At 41.6% G+C, this 22146-nt stretch overlaps 1 protein-coding gene across 3 annotated transcripts in view; it reads left to right on the top strand.

Moving 5' to 3' along the window:
* The window catches only part of LOC143905965 (neural cell adhesion molecule 2), a 262418-nt gene that overhangs the window by 206127 nt on the left and 34145 nt on the right, over window positions 1-22146 (top strand). For all 3 annotated transcript variants that reach the window (XM_077421646.1, XM_077421648.1, XM_077421647.1), the window contains 2 exons: window positions 13454-13564; window positions 14899-15102. In XM_077421646.1, coding sequence (XP_077277772.1) covers window positions 13454-13564; window positions 14899-15102 — 315 coding nt within the window. The remainder of the gene's footprint in view (window positions 1-13453; window positions 13565-14898; window positions 15103-22146) is intronic.

Raw genomic sequence — 22146 nt, 5'->3', positions numbered from 1 at the left:
TGGAAAATGTTGTGTGCGCGCGCGCAATGAAAAATTGCGGGCTTGCGGAGCACGCCCTTATCGTAATAAGTCTCCGAAGTTTATCCAACTTCAAGTTTCCTTCCGCTATTTCCGCGAATCATTTCTTTGCAGCGTACATTTGTTACTCCCCCGGAATATTAGCTTTTTGCGCGCCACTCGCGCAATTGTCTGCTTGATGAATCGACTCGCAATGGAATAAACGCGATCCAGAAGTTGCGCATTTTCTTTTGACTCGACTACCACTATCGCCCCGGTGAATTTTTGTGTCGATCCTTCTATCGCGGAAATTCGATTGAAAACATATATGTGATTGAAAGGTAGATATTTTCTCGATGGAACCGCAGATAAAAAATCCATCAAAAAAGATAGAACGTTCAGACTATTTAGACTATTTACATCTTTGTAAATTCGCCTGCCAAATTGTTAGACAGATATGATTTAAATATTATTTCTCTATTTTGATTTTTAGTTGTTTTTTTAATTCCGAAGAGAGATCTGTCTCTTGTAACAGTTGTAACGAAATTTTCAATGTTATACGATACAACGAGCGATACCAACGAAAACACTCGAGCATAAACACCGGGTATTATATATAGCGTTGTAAAATGGCATCGTATTGTTTCAAAAATGCGCCTGTAAACACCGGCTATTTTGCGAGATATAAAAAACGCTTAAGAGAGAGAGCAAGAGCTTTCATCTTAAAAAGCTATATCAAATCCGACCGTAAAGAGGAACACGCGTTCGAATACGTGGACTTTTTCAGATTGTTAGCGCTCCTCTTCGTTTTTGCTACGCGGTTGAAACGTTAAGCGACTCCGGAAGACTCTTTCGAGTTGATGAACCTCACGATGCCGTCCTGTGCCAAGACAATAACAGTGTAGGAACGTAATGGAACATAAAGAAGAGCGCGCGCAGCGTCGTCCGAAACGATCTCGGATAGTATGGCCAACTCGCCGTCGTGAACGACCGGAAACGACATTCGAATTCTGTTGCACGAGGTGTTGCAGGGCCTTAATCGTTTCGATCCGACTTTTCCACCACTCCGGCAAATACACAGACGGGTCAGAAATCGCGAAGCGTTGCCACCCCGAGAACGTGACGACGCTCTCTTATCGAATCTACGCCTCGTCCATTCCGACCATCCTCTCTCTCTCTCTCTCTATCTTTCTTTCTTCTTCGGAAATAGGGGAATAGGGAAAGTAATTGCTTCGGGTTTTTCATTTCTTATTCCATTCTTTTTCCACTCTTCGCTTCGCTTTTTCGTCTTCGGTGTTCCATTATTCTGAAAAACCGGAGAGCGCCGGATGCAGCGCCCGGAAGACTAATCGACGCGTTCAAGATCGGTTAAGTAGAGAACTGGGGAACAAACGGATGCCTCCGTATACGCTCCCGATGTTAATTTCGGTGAAGGGGGGAATCGCGCGCGCGTGAGAAAGGAAGCGAGCTCGAAGGAAAATCGGTCAGGAGAGTGGCGGTATCGGAAACTCACGGCGAATTATGTCGGCGAACGGAGACGCCCGACTTTCCAAACGCGATCGGACAGGGGCGGCGCGCGAAAGTCATTAAAGGAAATATACTTATTCGCCAACGTTGGCCAACGAAGCGCGAAATTATCGATCGCGCCCGGTCGGCGAGAGCACTTACGTGTATCACGTTTCACGAGAGATCCCATTTAGAAGTTCTTAGGCTAGAGAATATCGCGCGCGCCGCCACGGGCCGCGCCGATTCACACATAAAGCAACGCGAGTCAAAGAGCGTGCACCACCAAAAATAAATACATTGTAAAACTGTATTATGCCGTCAACAATCGTTGAATAATTGTTGCGTGGCTATTTTACTTGTTATATTCGAATTGGCGGCGTTATATAATACGAGAGCCTATATGAATACACAAAAACTTGTTTTATTAAACGCGTTTATTAAAAAAAACTCGTTTATTTTATCAATTAATGTTTAAAGGCGTTTATTTTTTGAATACAATGTGCTATTATGAGTACGTATAAATAAATGTACGACAAAATATACAATTGTTGGGAAAAACAATAATAATATTTTTTTAGTAATAATAGCTTTATTGAAGTGCAGTTTTTTTGACGTTGTACATATGAAGATAAAAGAGAATAACATCACAAAAGGTCAGCAATGGTGCTGCTCCAGACTTTTAATATAATAAAAATAATGTAACAATAAAATAGCAATATTAATAATAATGACAAATCATACGTGGAGATACAAATGTATTTCCAAAAAATCGGCGATCCAAATCGCGCGCGAATTCGTCATGCACCACGAATGACATTGTGCATTCAATCGCAATAATATGTAAAATAGATTTCTTATCGCGAAGTTTCGTAAGTGAATCCATCAAAACTTTTATAAAAGTTCCGGCAAGACTGATGAGTTTCTCCCCCGGTATCGACCTACCTCAATGCCGATTCTATCTAAGCGCTCCATAGGATTAACCGAGTAGAAATCTGAAACATTCAGCGAAGGACGGAAACTTTTCGGACGTTTCGTCGTGAGAGATTTACGTACATGATACATAGCCGGAATATCAGTGAGGGAATTTAAACTGAATTTCCTCCGTTACATCATTGCAGCTACCACGAACTGCTCCGCTCAGTGTACTCGTAATTAAGCAAGATTACAATACCGCGAAATTATCGCTAATCGCGATAAGAATGAAGATGATTTCATACAATAATATTTTATCTATAGTGTATTTAAGTATAGTATATTTATTGTTAGTATAGCAATAGTATATATTTTATAATTTAAGTACAGTATATACCATACACATAGTATAGTAAGTAGGCATATTTAAAAATTAGCATGTGTAATGCAATAGATACTCTAATATTTTACTTGACGTGCTCGATAGGATTAGTTGCACATTATATTACATGTTAAAACCCGGGCACCGACAGACCCGTCGTAAATCAAGGGCGCATCGGCTTATTTCCGCGAGACGCGAAAATTCCAGTTGGACGCCGTATAAAAAATGACGTCAATTTTTCAACAGTAAAAACTCCGCGACGTGGAGACTTGGTCGCGACTCTCGAAATCACATCTACTACATCGTGTTCCGTCCGTCGAAGTCGGTGTATATTCTGTATAGAGCATACACGCGGTCCTGTATAGCGTGATTAATTATCTCGGCGCGGCGGCGGCGGCGGCGCGGGCGCGTATATTTGCAGAACAAATACCGCTCGATACACCGTTGCGCGGTGGTGGTGCCCGCGCGGATTCCGCGTGGATTGCGTGTGGATTCGTATAGCTATCGCAGCTATCCGCACACAGGGCGAGAGGCGAAACACCCTGGCTTGGTATTTGCCGGCAGCACAGTTCGTGGCTGCGCCCTGATCGCGCGGATACACATCCGAAGCCGAGTGGATAAACCCGCGGCGGGCTGCGAGCGGCGAAATTAAGACGACGGCGATCCGTGGGGTACACGCCCCGTCATCGTCGCCTGGAGCCGGCGGCGACCGAGTTTCGAAAGTCACTTCGCACGTACCGCCACTTGAATCTTATCCGAGCGCCGGCAAAAATACTTCCGACTGTCCGAAGTAGAAGATTGCCGTCTTCTTCCTTCCACTCCGTGAGTACTTCGGGACGACGGCAAAAGTCGGCGAAAAGTTGCCCGCCCGCCCGCTCGCGCTCGCTCGCTTTGCTCGCCTCTGCGGTTCGTCGCGCTGTAAGAAACGCTCTCTCACGGAACGGAGTTGGTGAAGAGGATCCGCGACGAAGCCGGACCGAAAGTTCTCGCCGAGTATCGGGACAAGAAACGTCACCGCTCTGTAACGATTGCGAACTCCCCTTAACGCCGACGTCCGATGATTTAATGGCCGTCCGTTACAGCGCGCGCTTGAATCCCCGGCATTGGTCGCGGAACAAAGAATCTTTTTTGTAACGTGTACTCGGTCACGCGCGACATATCTTATTGAAAACGACAATCGAATACTCTAATGCAAGAACTACACCGGTCCCGATATTGACAAAGTCAAGAGGTCTCGTGAACTTCGATTAACCGATGGCAACACGCGGGCTTGTCTATATTAATTGACGCCGTAAACTTCGTAACTACGTGAGTCCGTAGCTCAGATGAGTTTGGGAAAACTAAAGCCCGCAAATTATAATTATTTTACAATAACATATGAACTCGAGAAACTCTTTTAATACATGCCGTGTGTAGAATGTTATGCATGTTAAAATGAACAAAAATTTAATAACTTTTCTTTGAAAGTTGAAATCCAGCGGAATTTAGGAAAGAGGATTAGCACATACTTTCATTAACATATATTTAATTATATCAATTAATAATAGAGATTAAAAATGGAAGTTTTAATCATGTTTTGGAAGCCGACTTAACGATGTTTTATCATTATTTATTAAAATCCTTATTAGCACAATATATCGCCATCAAGGACATTGCAATTACTTATATCTAAATTTTCGCGGAATATGTTATCCTCTCTAACGTTATGATTTAAAATGTTCTGTGAATCATAACGTTAGAGAGGATAACATTGTCCGCCAAAATTTAAATATAAGTAATTGCAATGTCCTTGCAAGCGATATTGTGCTAAAAAAATTATGTGAAAAGAGTTTACGCTTTAGATCAAAAGCGTTTTATAATTTAAAGTAGCAATCAGTCGCGCATCGCGCATAAATTATTAAAAACTCTTTAAAGGTATACAAAGGTGTACAGAGATGTCTCTTCTGCGAAGGCAATAATTAAACAACGTGCATCTCTTTGCACTTTGATACAATTTTGCATTATTTGCGTGCCATAGCTTTAATATTTTTTGACGGATGCGGTCTGCAAAATCCATGCGTATATATCTTCGTACAGCTCGACGAGAAATATTTGCCGTACGCTTCGCCATTTCAGTCTTTTCTTTAATAGATACGTTAGATATTTCCGTCAAACATGAAATATACGAGAGTAAAATATTCACGAATAATGTTGCATCCGCGAGATATACCGTGTTCTATATAAAAAAAGAATGGACCAGCCGTAGTAATGGTTCGTGCCGTCTCTAAATTCAATGTGGATTTGGCAAAAAAATTTTTGTTTTTTTTTTCGAAATCACATCCGAGAGGTAAATCGCAACCATAATAGAGGGGAAAAAAGGAGAGCTAGGAAGTTTTGTTGTGTCCCGGTTTGATTTTTCGAGGGTTTTTCGCCGACACGGCGCGAACGTCGAGTGAAACGTGAAAATCGCTATATCCGCCGGTAGTCACGTGTATTTAATTAAACGATACTGAGCGAGCGCATTAATCGAGCACGGTCGATTGGTTATGAGACTTATCTTGAATTGGCGTTGAATTATATAACACCCGCGCGCCGATTTGAATATTCATACGTGCGTGTGCGAGATAACGTGCACGTGCCTCGCCTACACGCGTGCCCGATAGCGAGCACGGAACTAATGGTCCGTTTCTCGCGCGCGTCGTGCTCTTTTTTTTTTTTAATTCCAGCGCGTGCGATGAGCTTGCCGAGATAATTATACCGTCATCGCAGCGCGCGATTTATGCGTTCTGTCAAAGGCGCACAAGAAATACACAAATCTATTATCTAATTAATTAACGTGATGGTGATAAGATGAAAAGTAATGTGGATTGGATTTGAACTGTTGAAATTTTTGCATTTTTATCTCTTTGAATTATGATGATGCAATACCATCATATTACTAAATTTTTTTTTAATTCTATACATGGGTCTGTATAATACTATGCACAGCATCTAGACTATAATTTCTCTTTGTACAAAGAGCTATTTTTGCTGACGGCATATTTTTTTAGCAATGTAAATAATGAAATTTTGCGTAAATCTAAAGGAGACAAAGGATTTTTTTTATGTGTGATACGCTGTACATTATGCATGTCATTTATTTAAACTTACCGGGCAATTTAACACTAACACAATATACATATTTCAATATACATACTAATTCTGTGAAAGTCTAAATTGTATATTTTAAAAATAACTTGATGTATATCGATGACTCGCACTTCAATTAATCTAGGAATTCGATGCATTTCAAATAGATTGCAAAGTCCGATATAGAAATTCGATATATAATGTCATAACATATATAGTTAAAAATAACACGACTTCTGACACGATGCGTCTGATTCGGTTGAAAATTCATTTCGCACTCTATTTTCCTTCTCGCGAGTGGTATATTTCGACCGAGTGGAAGGGCGATCCTTCCGACACGACAGGACAATCTTATACTCGCGTAAGATAAAGCGGGGATGAGGATCGGTTATACATCATCCTGTCTCAGTCAACCCGACACCAACCCTCATTCTCTCTTCTTTCTTTTTCTCTCTTTCTCTCTCTCTCTCTCTTTCTCTCTCTTTCTCCCTCTCTCTCGCTCTCGCTCTCATTCTGGGAGCAGCGAGACGTGAAAGATTACGAAAAGACAGCGCTGAGAGAAAGGATTCGAACGAAAATACAAGCGTATTAGCGGCGAGAGCGGCGGCAAAGGGACCGGCACCGAGGAATGGAAGAAAGCGGGGAAGACGGAGGACCTCCCGCCGGAGAGTAGAGTCAGCCCGGAGAATGCGCTTCGACAAGCCCGTTGTTTCGTTCAACCCCTGGCGAACCCCGGCGTCGGATTATACCGGATGTGTATCTACGGCGTGTACATGGTCCCTGACCCAAGCACGTACCGGGACCAAAGCCCGTTTATACGTGTGTGAGAGAGAGCGCGGTACACGGGAGCGGATATTACGCCATGTGCGGTACACCACCTTCATCCCGGTTTGTCTCAACGGTTGTTTCTGTCTCTCTTCGCGCTGGGCCGTGTTCACGTGCGATTTTTCGTATATTAACCACACGGTACGTCGAACGTTCGGTGCCGTTCTTGAGATTTTACGCGAAATGTACGAAAGTTATCGCACGGCTCGTGCACACTCGAAATTGGGAACATGTGACACGTTAAAGTTCGTAACTGTTTCTGTGTAAAATATGTCTGGGATGTTAAAGACACGGTTTCCAATTCTGTGTTGTTCGCTTTACAAATTACAGGGGGAATAAATTATCAAAACTATTCTCTCTTAGACGAAGCGAAGTAGAAGTCGCCGATATCATATTTATATTATATAAGATGCAATCGATTATGTTTATAAAATTACAGATCTTAAATTCGTGATTATACTCAATTTGAGTCATTTTTAACCATTCGTATAGGTTACCCTGCTCTTACTCAATATGTCGTTAATTTAACGAAAACAAAGTTAATTTAAACGGAATAGGTTTACTTCGCCAGTAAATAAATGTTCATTTACATAACTAAATCTAAATGGAGTTAAAATAATACTATTTTGTGTTAAAATAATAAATTTCTACGCACATAGTAGTTAAAAATAACAAACTGTTACCTAACTCGGGGTATTGGGTTTAAATTTTACCCTTTAATATTTAACAGCGTACGACTAGAGAGTTAATCAAACGAAGTGAAGAGTACATTCACTAAAACTATATATTTATCTCGATGTTGGACGAACAATTTTCGAGCTTTTGCATGTTTAAACAAAATTCTCCGTTAATCATAATTTTACGTGCATAATGAAACAAAATTTTATTATAAAAAATGGGAAAGGTCAGTAAAACTTGAAGAATCTTACAGGTCGAATTTGCCAAGCTAGATCTCTGAGGAAATATTCGAAAAATCATTCATAAACTCAATTAAATTATACCAGTCGAAATAGTACTATAACAAACATTATTATAAAATCTAAAAATTAATTTCTGTAAATTAGAAATACTACATAAAACAAAAAAGTAATGTAGGACACAATTACTTTACTTCTCTCGGGTTCTTCTTTTTATTTCAGACAATATAAAAAATTACATGCACGGTCAGTGATTGCTTATACTCGCTGTAATTTTTACGAGATATCTTTATTCTCTTCGTTGTATTTGCGTCGCGCCGTTTTCTTCGAACGAGCGTAGGAAATTGCGTCACTGTAAGTGGAAAAGTAAACCCTTTCGCCTATAGTATTAACGAGTAAGTTAAGTTTGTTTCGCAGTTAAATTGTTTCGCACGAGGTTTCGCATTAGCACGCAGTATTGGCGCGTATATCTATAATACTATCTCTAAGAAACTAATTCGATATAACATAACAACGTGAACGAGTTCTTTTCCTTTAATTGTCACATTTCTAGTGCTTTACGGCTGCCGGTTATAAGGTTTCATTCGTGGCCGCTGCAGTATATTCTTATATTGCAAGTGGAGCTCATATTCCCTACCCTATAGCATTTACCCAGCATCACCCTAGCGTTACTCTAGACTTTGTAATAAAAAATGTCTAATTATACATTCTGTAATCCGTTACCACTAAACTTTACCTTTATCTACTTTAATAATAATAATTTATACGTATGACAGAGAATTTGTTCATGAAAATATATCTAAGTTTGTGTAAATTAATAATATATCTCTTATCTATTTTATATATTTCTTATATATATATTGATGATATATAGGGTGCTTTCGCCATTTTCCATGCGATATAATTGGGCGTGGTATATCTTTTTCATATATATCTCTGTCGACAAAAAGCAACTCTGCTGCGTTTATTATCAGCTATACGCTTTCCGGAGTTTACAGCCATCGCGATGCTTATACTTTTCACGTGCTGACCAATGTGTTTGTCGCGACGTTCTCTGCGAACAACATCGCAAGTACATTGCGCCGAGCGACGGATTTCTCTATGATGGTGTCCCCGTTCTCCATTTCGCGGGATTAACGAACGTGTTTTGATTCGGCACGTGCGGAAAAAGAGGGAAGAACGAGTGGCGCGTATAGGATATGGACAGGCGACAAAAGTGAAGCGTTCGTCAAAGCGGAACACGCTCGCGGAACGAATCGGATCACCCTATTCATCGGCGCAGCATTGACGAAAATCGAAACGGCCGCGCCTCTTTTAGAATTTATATATAACCCTTTGTCGCGCCCTGTGTATGCGCGCGCACCCGTATATACCAACCAAATTTTTTTCACGCTACATCGGCAGACGCTTTATTTTTTTTTTCGCAGCCCCACCGCCGCTTTATGAATAAAAAGCGTACTTTTGTCCATGAATACCTCATATTTCTGTGTATTTCTCGCTGAAATATTTTTCAATTGCGGGTGTAATTTTACGAATTTCCGCGTTTATATAAATAGCAGTCTAATCGGCCGGTTGCATCGAAAATTAAAAAATTACTGTGACTGAACTTTATCGCGCTGATGCATACCGTGCATATCGATGGCGCGCGGCAACCAAGGTAAATGTGATGACAAAAGCAAAATTGCGATCGTAATTTGAGAATAAAAACGGTTCGTTAAGTTGATCTCGATAAAAATATGTAATCAAAGCTCGCGCGATGAAGCCCAAAAAATATATTCATATGGCGTATGCATGGATTATTCATAAGGACCCAAAGTATTGCGCTATAATTTTCGATCGCATTATATTTTTTTATGTCCACCTTAATTACTATCGAAGAATCGTGTCTTTCGCTCGTGATAATCGAGCGATTAATATCGTAACGTGCATCGGTGATCGGTGTCTAAAATTCTCCGCTTGCCGATATCGTACAAAAAAAAGTTATTATGTCGCAGTTGCAGTGAATGTCTGACAGCCTGGCTTACAGCGCACGGTATCGATTTAAACCCTTTATACCGGTGGTCGCGGTATTTTATTTCGCCAAAACACCGGTTTATCAGAGCGAAACTTCGCGCGCGCGACGGCAACGTAAAGTTCGAGCCCGAAATCAAATCCCCGCACGCTTCTGCTATGGCGCGCTCGGTCGCCGTTAGCACACCGATACGGCTTCATTTGCGCGGCGGCGGCAGCAGCACGCCAAACCGCAGTAAAATTTTTTTTATGGTCACGGCGGGAGCAAAAGGCGGAAGTAACTTTTTGGCGGCTCAAATTAACCAGCGTAACTGCGGGCACGACAATTACCACCCGATGGCTCGGCCGTCCGTTAATACCCCCTTCTTTCCCCACCGCCGCCGCCGCCCACCTCAGCACCGCATTAATCACGAAAAACAGTTTCGGACTTCCTGTGCCCGGGGCGGCCCCGCCGACCTCGTGCTCTCGATGCTGATGATGTCCCCGAAATCAAGAGCCTTTATAAACAATAAATCTGACCAGTCCGCGCTGGGTGGCGAAGTGCGCGAGCCCGCGAATGAAAACGCGCGTCCTGATCAACCGTGTATATGCGAGCGAGCGAAATTGTTGGATGAAAATGTAAACTGAACTGTAATAATTGCGAAAGGGCGATTCTAAAATTACCGAAAAAAACCCTGATGATACAGGACAATAACAACGTTATGAATCAAAGAGAAATGGATAACGTATATTAACGTATAGTAAGTATATAGAATAAAATTTACTTGATATTTACAAAAAACATAAAAAAAAAGTTTAAAATTCGAAAAAAAAGAATCTACGTCCATGTAATCGTTATTCAATTACACGATTTAATTAACAGTTATTTGCAAGGCAGAATTTTCTACAAAAACTTGCGTATGTTATAAACAGTATTAGAGAACGCAGATGCAAGTGAGAGTTAAATTCTGATGTTACATCTAAAAGGCTTTTTGTCATGCGTCGGAACGTTTGCGTTCAAAACTAAAACTGTACTTAGTAGGTATACAGTACACTTTGTTGTAGCAACTGCATCATGTGTTGATACTTTACGGAAAATTTCTCGTTAATCGGCTCTGAGCTTTGCGTTAACTATGTGCAACATCCTCCTTCTCAGTCCTATTACTCGTGTCCGAGCGTGGTGACTTCTCTTCATATATATACATGTGTTGCGCACGTGGATTATACACATTGTATATGGAACCTACAGTTTAACGCCGATTTCGAATGGCATTTTTTTAAAGAAGTTCTCGTGGCAAGACATACTCTCGGTGGTTTGCCATTGCCTTCCGAGAGGAGAACGAGCGAATAAAATTTTCTAGCTCTACCGGGAATCGAACCCGGGACCTTTGGCTCAATAGACCAGTGCGCTGTCTACTAGGCCTCGTCCTTACACACATACGCTCGTCCTCGTGCAACATAGTCGACCACAAAGTGGTCGAAGCACGTTTCAGCCTCAAATAAGTCGATCGAGCTTTAGGGCATCTATTACATAATGTAGATGCAACGCGTATTTTATGAAACACATATAGATTCATTAAATATAGAACGTCGTAAGAATGCTGTGCTTTATTACGAAGGTGATAAAGCTTAATGCGAAATCAATTTCTTTTTGCGCGCGGCATTTTCCGAGAGTTATATATAGACATTTTCGCGGGGACACCGCGCTGTGTATCGTCATAACCGTAAATATCTGGTGACGTTCATAATTCTAAGAAAGTTATGTCGCGCCTTAGTAATTGAAAAGGGGAGAGAGGGGAATATTAATGGCGCAACATCGCGCGCCGTTAATCGTTTCGGGCGACCGGGCTGTACGAATGCGAGATCTATTTTTACGTTAATCACGATCGTCGCTAACGAGAGGAACAAATTTAATCATCCTGATGAGTTTCCGTCTGACCGAAACGGGACTCGCTTTACTTTGGGGAGAAAACGTATTCCAGCGCGGGTAAAATGGGGATGTATGAAAAATGATTAGCGTGGCAGAATAATCGCGCGCGCAAAGCTGAAGCCGCGCGCCCGCGCGCGCGGTCTTTGAGCTTTTAGCTAAACGCGGCGGATAATTAGAGGAAAGAAAGTGGCCGACGCGAAGTCGGACGTGAAAGCGCGCGCCCGGAGTCGGATAATAAATTGAGTTTTACCAGAGGGATCGGTTTCATTAAAGCACGATAATTCTCGTCAGTATAGAGCAAGCCGCGGCAGTTTCCGCGGAAATAAATAACGGTTGCAGTAGTGCAGGTGCGCCACTGTCAGACCTGTCGCGGATTAATGGCGCGCCGCGCTATTGCACTGCCTAGACTACTGCATCGAGCGTCCTTACGCGAAGGACTGCGCCTTTAAAAAGAGGTTGCGAACATCGGGAACCGGGAACCGGCATCGACGCGAGTACATCGGCGCGTCTGCATATCTTCTCCTTACGGTGACGGAGAGACAATCGAGATACGTAATGTATTACACGGGCGGACTATGATACTGCAAATACTACAAAGGCTAATACCGATAAATGATGCTTCCCCGCGTACCATTTGTCAGGATTACGGAGATGCAGACCGAGAAGGAAGGACGAAGGAGAGGAGGTCCTCGAGAAAGGAAGAGAGTGAGATATGGGGGGAAGAAAGGAGAAACGGAGTATTAATATATATATATTCGCAACAATGGATCTAAAAATATATTAAAAATACTTTTCATTTCTGTGTGAATTTAAATATACTATGTTTTATTATTGCAACAGAAAAGGATCGGAACGAAGTTGACAAGTGTCACATGTAATTTAAAGTTGGAATTATAGCGGATATTATTAAGAGAGAAAGATCTGACATCCGCGGAGCCACTTTTCCTTGGTAGTAGTAATAATACATTTGATGCAAGCTGAAGGAAACCGACTGTATTTCACCAAGTTGCTTTTGATTTCAAAAGCTCCGCGACTGTCGCGCTTGATGCGCCATGAAAGAAGATTGCAATAAGAATAAAACGACCCGTCGTACCACTCCGAGCGCAGCACCCAAATAATTCTTTATGCGGCGAGAGAAGGCCGCCAGGAAGAAAAATAAGCTCGAACGAGGTGGCGCGGCGTCTTGAATGCGGCCTTCCGGCGTGATTTTTGCGATTGTAATTTTCCAATTACATCGCCCGGGAATTCCGCGTTCGCCGCCGAGTGGCTCTCTTTTCTTTTACAAACGGCCCCGCGCGCGTCGTCGCAATCTGATTTTTCCGCGAAATTCCGCGAAAGGAGTTCCACCGAATAAACTATAATTTACGTAAGAGAATTAAGAGAAATGTCGCACGCGCGTTCGTAGGGAAACGATAAAAGTTCCGGGATTTCCCGTTGACCCCGTTCTTATTATTTTAAGTTCCGCTCGCCGGCAAACTTCACGTCCGCCCGATATCTGATATCAATTCCCGATCCTTCTAGACTCGAAGAGAGAGTGCGGAAGAGGACCGCGCCGAGCGCGCGCGCATCATCCGGGTATGTACGCCCGCCAGAAATATACATCGCGGGCTCTCGCGGCACTCCGATATCGATTTTCAGATTTCAATTTAATGCCGTCGCGATATCTCAGGCACGATCTTCCAATACCAATTTCGTGTTATCGGACTTTTCGTGACGTGCCGCTGAAGCTTTCCTCCGCGCTTCTCATCGCGCGCGCGCGCGCGCGCGCGGCCCGGCACAATCCCCGCGCCGTACGCGGCGAGTCGCGATCAGAAAGAGCTTCTCCCCGCGCGCGCGTCATATATTCGTCGGCGTTAACTACATCGACGTTTTCTGTTCGTTTTCCAGTGCCGCCGCGCAAGATCACGATCGTCGACGAGAACGAGAATGGACGGGGCACGACGGTCGGGCCGTACATGGAGGGCGACAACCTGCGGCTCTTCTGTGACGTCCGTGGCGGTGAGTAATTCCGGAACGCGCTCATGGTGTATAACGACGAGATTTTACTCTTGAAAAAGCTATATGAATTTTTTGCAACATGGATTTTGTAGCCTCGCGGTCAATTGGCAAAGAGAGAGAAATTAGAGGACATTCTGATGGTTGAGACAATTTTTTTCAATAATCTCTGTGCGAATTTATTCCTATATATAAATCAGAGGCTTCTATTTTTATAACGCAATAACGTTTCATAATTATTACTTTTGAATTAATCATTTTGGCGCTTTTACACATACTTGTTAATTGACTCGCAAGACCTCTTGGGATATAATGAATATTACGTTTGTAATATATATATTAATTGCACGCACTGCATCCATCCATCTATTTATTCTATACATGATAGCCATTAATGACACGCTGAATAACATGTGCATAAATATTTGCATGTTATAAAACGGTCGGTGCATATTTGCAGATGAGTAATATTTATATAAACATTAATCGTGTTTATACATTACTGTAAAATTACTATTCGTAACAATTAATATTAAAATGACATTTTGCAGCGTTAGGTATTATAAAGTTTTTACGCATATTGCTTCTCTCTGTAGATTTATAAATTTGTAACATAAGTTGACAATTAAATTATCATAAGATTAAATTCACCATAAATCAAATATATTATTTTCCTCCTCTATTTCATTGTTATTCACTTATCTTTTACGAAGCGCAAAAGCTATTAATATTTTAAAATGCAGAAAGACTCTACATGTGAACGCACATTACTCAATTTAAATATTTGAATATACTTCCTGTAACTTCTGTAATATTATTTACTGATCTTTGTTAATTCGTCGTATACCTAGTTTTCATTATGCATTATACAAATTATGTTATATTACGCAATTATTCCGATACACTGCATAATACAGATAGTTGATAAATAATTCGAGTGGTCCATCTGTGACCGACAATAATATTGAAACTGATTGTTTAATAACACTATCTATAGGCTCGTTCGTAATGAAAGGTCGATTCTATTTGCACACGGATGTTAACTTCTCTTCGCTAATTATAGACTGTAATTATTGCACTTCATTATCATCGTGCTTTTGAATGAAGTCTCGAGTGGTACTCGATACTTGCACCGTTAAATTTGTGGGTGTCGTGATATAGTTGCGATTCTGTCGAACGAGCGAAACCATCAATTCTCCGTTAAGCATCTCTATACGGGTTATTTGCTTCGCGGAGGATCTTCGCTAATCGACGAAACGTCGCCGGTACCGGACAGTTTTTTTTTGTTTTCACGGCACTGATATACAAGCTGAAACGAAATCTACGCGTTTCCGCAGGTAAACCGGCCCCGATGGTGTCCTGGTATCGCAACGACAGATTCGTCACCAATCGAACGACGACGCCGAGCAGCGGCGTGACACGCAGCGAGATCGTTATACAGAACTTGAACCGGGACGACGTCCACTCGGTGCTGACCTGCAATGCCACGAATAACAATAGGTCGATTCCGCTGTCGTCGTCGGTTCGCGTGGACATGAATTGTAAGTATCCAATGCGACGCGAATAAAAATTCGCCCTCTCGGCACGGCGCGCGGCCGCGGCCGCGACCGTCAATTGGAATACGCGAGATTCGCGCCGGCCGCGGCGCCGGCGCGGCGGGCACATTTTATCGGCGTTTTTTTTATAATTCGCGCGATGTATGATAATTACAGCGCGCAATAATTACCTGCGAGCGACGATAATAACGACGTATCGTTACGGCGCGATTACGGCGCAAAAACAGCGCTTTAAAATATTCATGAGAATATACGCTGGCGAATTTGTCGCGGGCGGACGCGAATCCCGCGCGGCGTAATGAGGATTCGACAGTTTCCAAACGCCTTCCATTGGATTTAATCGTCTTACGGCGACAATGACATAGATACGCGAGAACTTAGATGAACTCTCGATCCTTTAATAGGATAGAACACATTGAAACGTGTGTTTGAAGGACACGTATATAATCCCGGATGCTCGGCGCGATATTGTGCATTCGCCTTCACTTAGTACGATAGCAAAGAGAATTCGTCGAACGCGCTTCAAACTGTATTATATAATATATACCATCGCGCTATTGATAGACCGCCCCGAAACCACCGTGAGATTTTTATCGCGATAATAGAAAACTCGATGGCCATTTTTCTAGATCCGTTTGCGAACCGACGACGAGTGATCTGCCGGAAGGAAGGGGGAGAGGGGAACGAGAGAGAACTCGTCGATATAGAGACGAGATATTCCCTCGGCCGGAGTTCGTCGGCCTGCATTGAGAGAAATATGGGTCCATCCAAGCTTTAGTTATAAAAAGCAGCGGCCTCTCGCTTCCGCGCAGCGACTGTCTGTCCTTTGAAAGATTATACGATTATACTTGATGGAAGGAAAATCTATATATTCGCGCTAACAATAATCGCGCGCGCCTTGTGTCAAGAGTCAAATCCGCCCTCCCGTTTGCGATTGTGCAATTTAATTCCTCATTATCCACGCGCATGACACAGTCGAAAGTCAATAATTAATATGGATGGACGATAATTGGTTTAAACGGTATGACTGCGATGATTACACAAAGATGCTGGATATTAATTAAATTTGTTCAATTTTATTCTTCTCCTTCCGTCGTTTTTACACGGAAAGAACGGTTTTACGGAAGTACGTAAAAATTTAGCTACACAGATGCAAATCTTAAAATAATTTTGGACCATTGAAATAATTATGTGAGAACATGATGATAATGTTGCAAAAAGTTTCGACATTCTTGCAACCAGCTTGAGCGTTTTAGATAATTATTTTGACGGTCCAACAAAGTTATTTTCTGCGAGATAAGATCTGTATCCAGCTTAATTTTTGGACACTTTAAGCAAAACCCCGTTCTTTTCGTATACAAAATAATCCCAAATCATTTTGACGGTACGAGGGGTTGGATCATATTAATTTGGGACGCTCTGTATACTTAACGGTCGCAAGTCAATAGAGCGCGACGGGAAATAAATGGAATCCGTGCTTTTTCGGATCACGGAACACGCCATAATAACGTTTGCAACATAGATATCTAAGGTACACATAGCTATGTCAAACATCTAGATCAATATACCGTCGGTGTATTGATATAGATGTTTGACATCCATACCGATGTCAAATATCCACGCTAATACAAGACAATCCCCAATACATGTGGATATGTAGAACAACTAATGTGGTTCCCGCTGTTTGCAAACAGCGGGAAGAAGGTTTGTACACGATCGCGATTAATACGCGGCGGTTAATACGCTTCTTCGCCGCATAATCTTGTCGGACGCTACAGAGGGGAAAAGAAGTAGAAATTCGCTGATTAATAATTTATCTTCGGAAACCTTAGCCGGCACGTTATCTATCTATCGAGGGACACGTTCGGCAAGCTAATAAATATCGGGCGTCCCTTCGCACCGCTCGGGTACCCCGTAACTCCTACGGTTAGAACGTCGGCACGTAGTAGTAGACGGGACGCGACGCATCGGCGATGGAGATGAGATGATCGCGCGGTTCTCGCCGCAGCACGGAATCAGGATGGACGGCACAATTTACGGGGCGATACGGTCCGGAGAACGTACTCCCCGGGGGTGTTCCCCAGGGGGTGCCTTTGCATTCTTTACGAGATCGGGCTCGTCGCCCGTCGCCCGATAGCAGCGATGCGTAAATGGCGCGCTGAAGAGAAAAAGAGACAGGGAAGAGGGAGAGGACGTTGGGGACGAGGGTGCGAATTCGCCATTAAAGGGTGAATAACGTCCGGGCGAGCGTGGTGCGTCTTCCCGCGGCGTGGAATTCGATTATCTCGGACGTGATTTAAAATTTTCCCGATAGCGACGGCAGCGACGGAGATGGCCGATGTCGCCGCTGCTGCTACCTCCGCCGCCACCATCGACCCCCGCAAATTCCGACTGCGTTATTTTCCTCTTCTTACGACTAGGGATAAAGGCGAATGTCACGTACGTCTCTATAATTTCGCTTGGGCTCTTTGAGAGAGCTCACCGCCGCGGAGAAAGTGGATTATCGCGGAAATCTCCCGACTCGATCGCGTTTACAGAGACGACGAGGACACCGATACAACCGTTTTCGGGACACGGAGCGACGGGATTGTCGTGAAATATAGGACGAAATAACTTTTACATCCTCAAAAATATGAAACGTCCTTTTGCAAACACTTATTCCATTCGAATTGGCTATACGATCGGAAACTGAGAAATTGTTTGAACATTAAATATCGAACTTTTGTTTTTGGGTTATAAAATGCTGTTAGTAAATAGAATACTGTCTAAATAATAATATTACATTAAGCAATATTGCATGCAATTGCATTGTTTCTATACACATTTTAAACACGCGGTTGTATATCGAATACTTTATTAACTACAGTATTTGTTTTAAAAAATTATAAACTTGCTGCTCAAAACTGACCAATACATTTATGGTTTAATTGATTGTCTCTATGTCCAATAATATTGAAAGTAAAACTATCGTGGATGAACTTTACCATACTTTTTATATAATAATTATTTAATTTAATATATTAATAATAATTTTTACCATATATATATTTTTATGTAATAATTTAAATTTATAGTTAATATATTTTAATTTAAATAATTTAAATTTATTATATAACTATATGCAGGAACACATCAAGATAAATTAACCAGTGTATGTATAATAAAGGGAAATGCGACAATGGGTTTTTCGAGGAAAAATACAGGGTAAATACAGGGCAACCTAAAGTATTGCATCCCGTAAACGTATCGTAGGTAAAATGCATCGTTTACGGGAAAATAAAGCCCGCATTAAATATACTTTAATTGTGAAGTTGGCAAAAAAGTAGACGCGCCGAGCTTTCGTGAATTTCTTATAGACGGAGTAAAGTAAACGTTGGAAGAATCCGAGAAAACGTTCATTAAAGAATACACCGAAAGAAGTTCAGCCACGATTTAAAAGCAACGGGACGAAACATAATGGAAACTCTTTTGATTTCGATTCGAACCAGTTTTAATCCGAATGTAATAAGGGAAAACTTTTGTACCCGCTCGTTAATTAAATATGCACGTACACGATATTTTTGCCGGCTAATTGATTTTTTTGCCAACTTTCTGGAAAAGAAAATTCCGCATATGCGTGCTACAATTTTTATAATAGGATTTTAAAATATCTTTCTTTATGACATTTCTTTAGACATACCTATATGTATTTCTGCTTTTATTTTTAAAGATAATACAACGATAAGGTGTTAGAGATATAATGTAACCTTTTGCGTAACATTTTCAGAATATTACAGTATATATGTATATTGGATAAATAACTGCAATTTTTTTATTTAGGGCAACTCTTGATATATCACGTCATAAATTAGATTCGGAAAATTATTACAGTAAAAGTAAGAAAATACAGCAATTGAATGTCAGAACTTTTTCAACGCGCAAATGAAAGAAAGAGTGTCTGAATAAAAGCAACAAATATAAATACGAAAGAAATGTGTTTTACGCGATGAAACAATGAAAGCATTTATAATATTTTTCTGGGTCAGTGATTATTTTCGACGAAGTTCTCGTAGGCGAAAGCGCGGCGTGAAAATCATTCGGAGTGAAATCGGTTAAACACGCAACGTTACGTAATAGCAAATTATTCGAGATAACGCGGAATTATCGTTACGGCGATTGTATACGTTCGGCAAAAAGGATACGGAGATTAGATCCCATTAGCATACGCGAATTGGATCGGTGCAAGGCCGTCGTTCTCAGTTAAATCGATTTTTATCAGGTATTGTTACGCGACGCCCGCCTTCGAGAACGATTCGAGAGCGAGGTAACGCGAAACGTGGAACGTTTGCCGCGATCTCAAACTGATTTGAATTCCCTCTTTTCTCGCTTTAACGATCTATTCAACGGAGAACGTGGTCTTTATCGCGAGAAATATAAAAAAAGCCTATTACTCGCTTAAGAACAGAAAGTAAGCGATGAGTTCAAAATTGAGGGCTTGGGAAGTAAAAAGACACAAATCCAACAATTCTTTTTTACCTTCGATAATTTATTCTCTTTCGTTTATCAGGTACAGATTATACAGATATTTTTAAAGAAACTATCTGGCTGAGCTAACTTAAGGCAGACTATACGCATAGATAAAAGATTACATAGTTAACTATACGTCTCGATTTTTCTATAACATTTTCTTTTATTTATAAAACATTTAATCGATTAGAGTATATTTTTCCCCGACGAAAACCTTCTATCTTTTTATACATATTGATTCACGCGTCACCTGTAACGATACCCCAAAATGGTCGAGTATCACGAACGACACTTACCTCGCGGGGATGGCTAAGGGGAGTCGGGGAAACGGCGAAGAAGCGTTTCTCCAGACCGGATACCACGTACCACGTGGCGTTCGCTCGATCCCTTGTAAGGGTCTTTGACGACGGCAACTTTCGCGCTCGATACGCGACGTTCACGGTAACACGGATTTCCCGGTGATATATCTCCCTTTCACGTAAAAGCGCGGATCCCTTTCAATATGCTGGAGAGTGGCGCGAAGAGCGTTAGCGTCCCGGGCCATCTTTTTCGGCTGATCTTGGCAAGTGTTCGCGCGCACGCCCCATATATGTATAACGCGCGCGAGACGTTATTCATTTCGCTGACAGAATACAGAAGTCATTTGTCGACTCGACTCGCTAGGCGCTAGACGGACTTGACAATACCTATTACGGACGCATCCCGTGAATACCGAGCTGTCTGTCTTCCTCCCGCGCGCACGGGGCTATATTTCCTCAGCCACTCAGACATCAGGACTCGATGAATGTCGTCGCCTGAAGACAATAACGGGACTAATGAGCGATTAGCAAGAAGCTGGATAATGAGAGTGAATATCGCAACTGGGGAGAATGATTGATTGTTAATTCACGAGGAATTGTTCAGCAGAATGAAAAATCTATATTATTTCGTGTAAGCTGCAAAAATGAAAGAGCTTCTAAAATTATCGAAGAGAGCAAATCTTTAATTAGGATGTCTTAACTCAATATTAATCAGATTCTTTAATTTATTTGAGATAAATTTTTTTTTCCAGGAAAATATTTAATATTTAGTATTAAATTTACTGATTAAAATCTTTAATTATAAACTTTACATCTTTAATTTAGATTTTTTAAATGTAAATCTTTTTAATTAAACTTTTCGTAATGAATTGATGTTTAACAAAAAAACGAGGTTTTACTATTTTTTCGAAATTAAATTTATCAACCATTCTTTTTCTTTTTAATTTCAAAATTATTATTACAAAAGTCAATTATGAACAAAATATATTTTCAAAATGTAATTAGACCGAATATTTCTGGAAGGACTCAATCTCGAACTCCATTTAGATAAATAAAGGATGAATGCAATTGTCCTATATCCAGATTCAGTAAATTGAACTCAACTATTACAAACCGATAAGTCAACAGTTTATCTTTCTACTACGCTCAATAAGCACTTCCGTAGCAAAAGTCTTTCGCACTTTTGTCCTCACGGCTTGACGCGTCTCGCTTTGCGCTTTAACGATTTGCCCGATCGCAATCACGTTTAAAAAGGAATCAAAGCGATCGTTCACTTAGCGTGCCCTTCCTCTCGGCAGCATTTCATTATCTGCGCGAAATTGAATCTGCCGATCAATTACCCGTCTCCGTGTGAAGTGCGCCTTCTTCGCGCTTTCGAGAATAAGAAGAAGGCTCTCCTCGGAAGGTTCCGGCCGCGCGGGCGATTGCCGTTTCTTCCTCCGGAAAATCCGCATCGTATCTCCGTATCGCTCTTGCACCGGAACGGAGGATGCGATTGCATTTCACCATCTCGCGATTTCTCGCGCGCGTGTACGCGTAAGCACGCACACGCGATGGCGGGGACGCGCGTCGCCGATTCCGGACTGCCGTCGACGGCTCCTTATCCGCGGAGTTTGGTTTTCATTCGCTTTTGCAATTCAATCCACCGGGCTTCTTGCGGGATATTCGCATCCTTCTCCCGCATGTCGCGTTCTACATTCGAGTCGACGTTTCTGTCGTTGCGCGACTCGTTGAGATAGTCCCGATATAGTCCGGGATTATCCAGCCAGAGCATCAGTTCGTCGCGAGAGAGAAAGAGGTATGTTATCTAATGTATCGCAAATCACCACTTTTATGATACAAATATATAGGTATGATCATTAGTGAAATCCAATAGGAAAGTGAAATTTATATCAAAGTGAAATCTATCAGACATCTTGGGACAATGAAACGCGATGTAACAACCAAATCTCCAAATATTCTGTAATATCGCTCTTATTTATTGTGGTCTGCGGAAAAAGATTTCATGTAAAACTTGCGAACAAAAATTTTAAAATACCCTGGAATATTGAATATTAAATTATTGCGATATTGAGATTAAAGGAGATTTTCGTTTCTATTTCGTTATTCCCGGATGAGTTCACAGAGACGTGCAATCTCTTCGAGTCAATAGAGCCGGAGGATAAAGCAGATTAAAGCTGAAAACTTAAAGGCAGGGGTAACCGCTTTCCGACGACCCGAATAA

The sequence above is a fragment of the Temnothorax americanus genome, unplaced genomic scaffold (genome assembly GCF_048541705.1).
Source record: "Temnothorax americanus isolate GAGA-0224 unplaced genomic scaffold, ASM4854170v1 Scaffold7, whole genome shotgun sequence".
Taxonomy (NCBI): domain Eukaryota; kingdom Metazoa; phylum Arthropoda; class Insecta; order Hymenoptera; family Formicidae; genus Temnothorax; species Temnothorax americanus.
The sequence above is the reverse complement of the archived record's forward strand: the minus strand, read 5'-3'. Positions and strand labels throughout refer to the sequence as shown.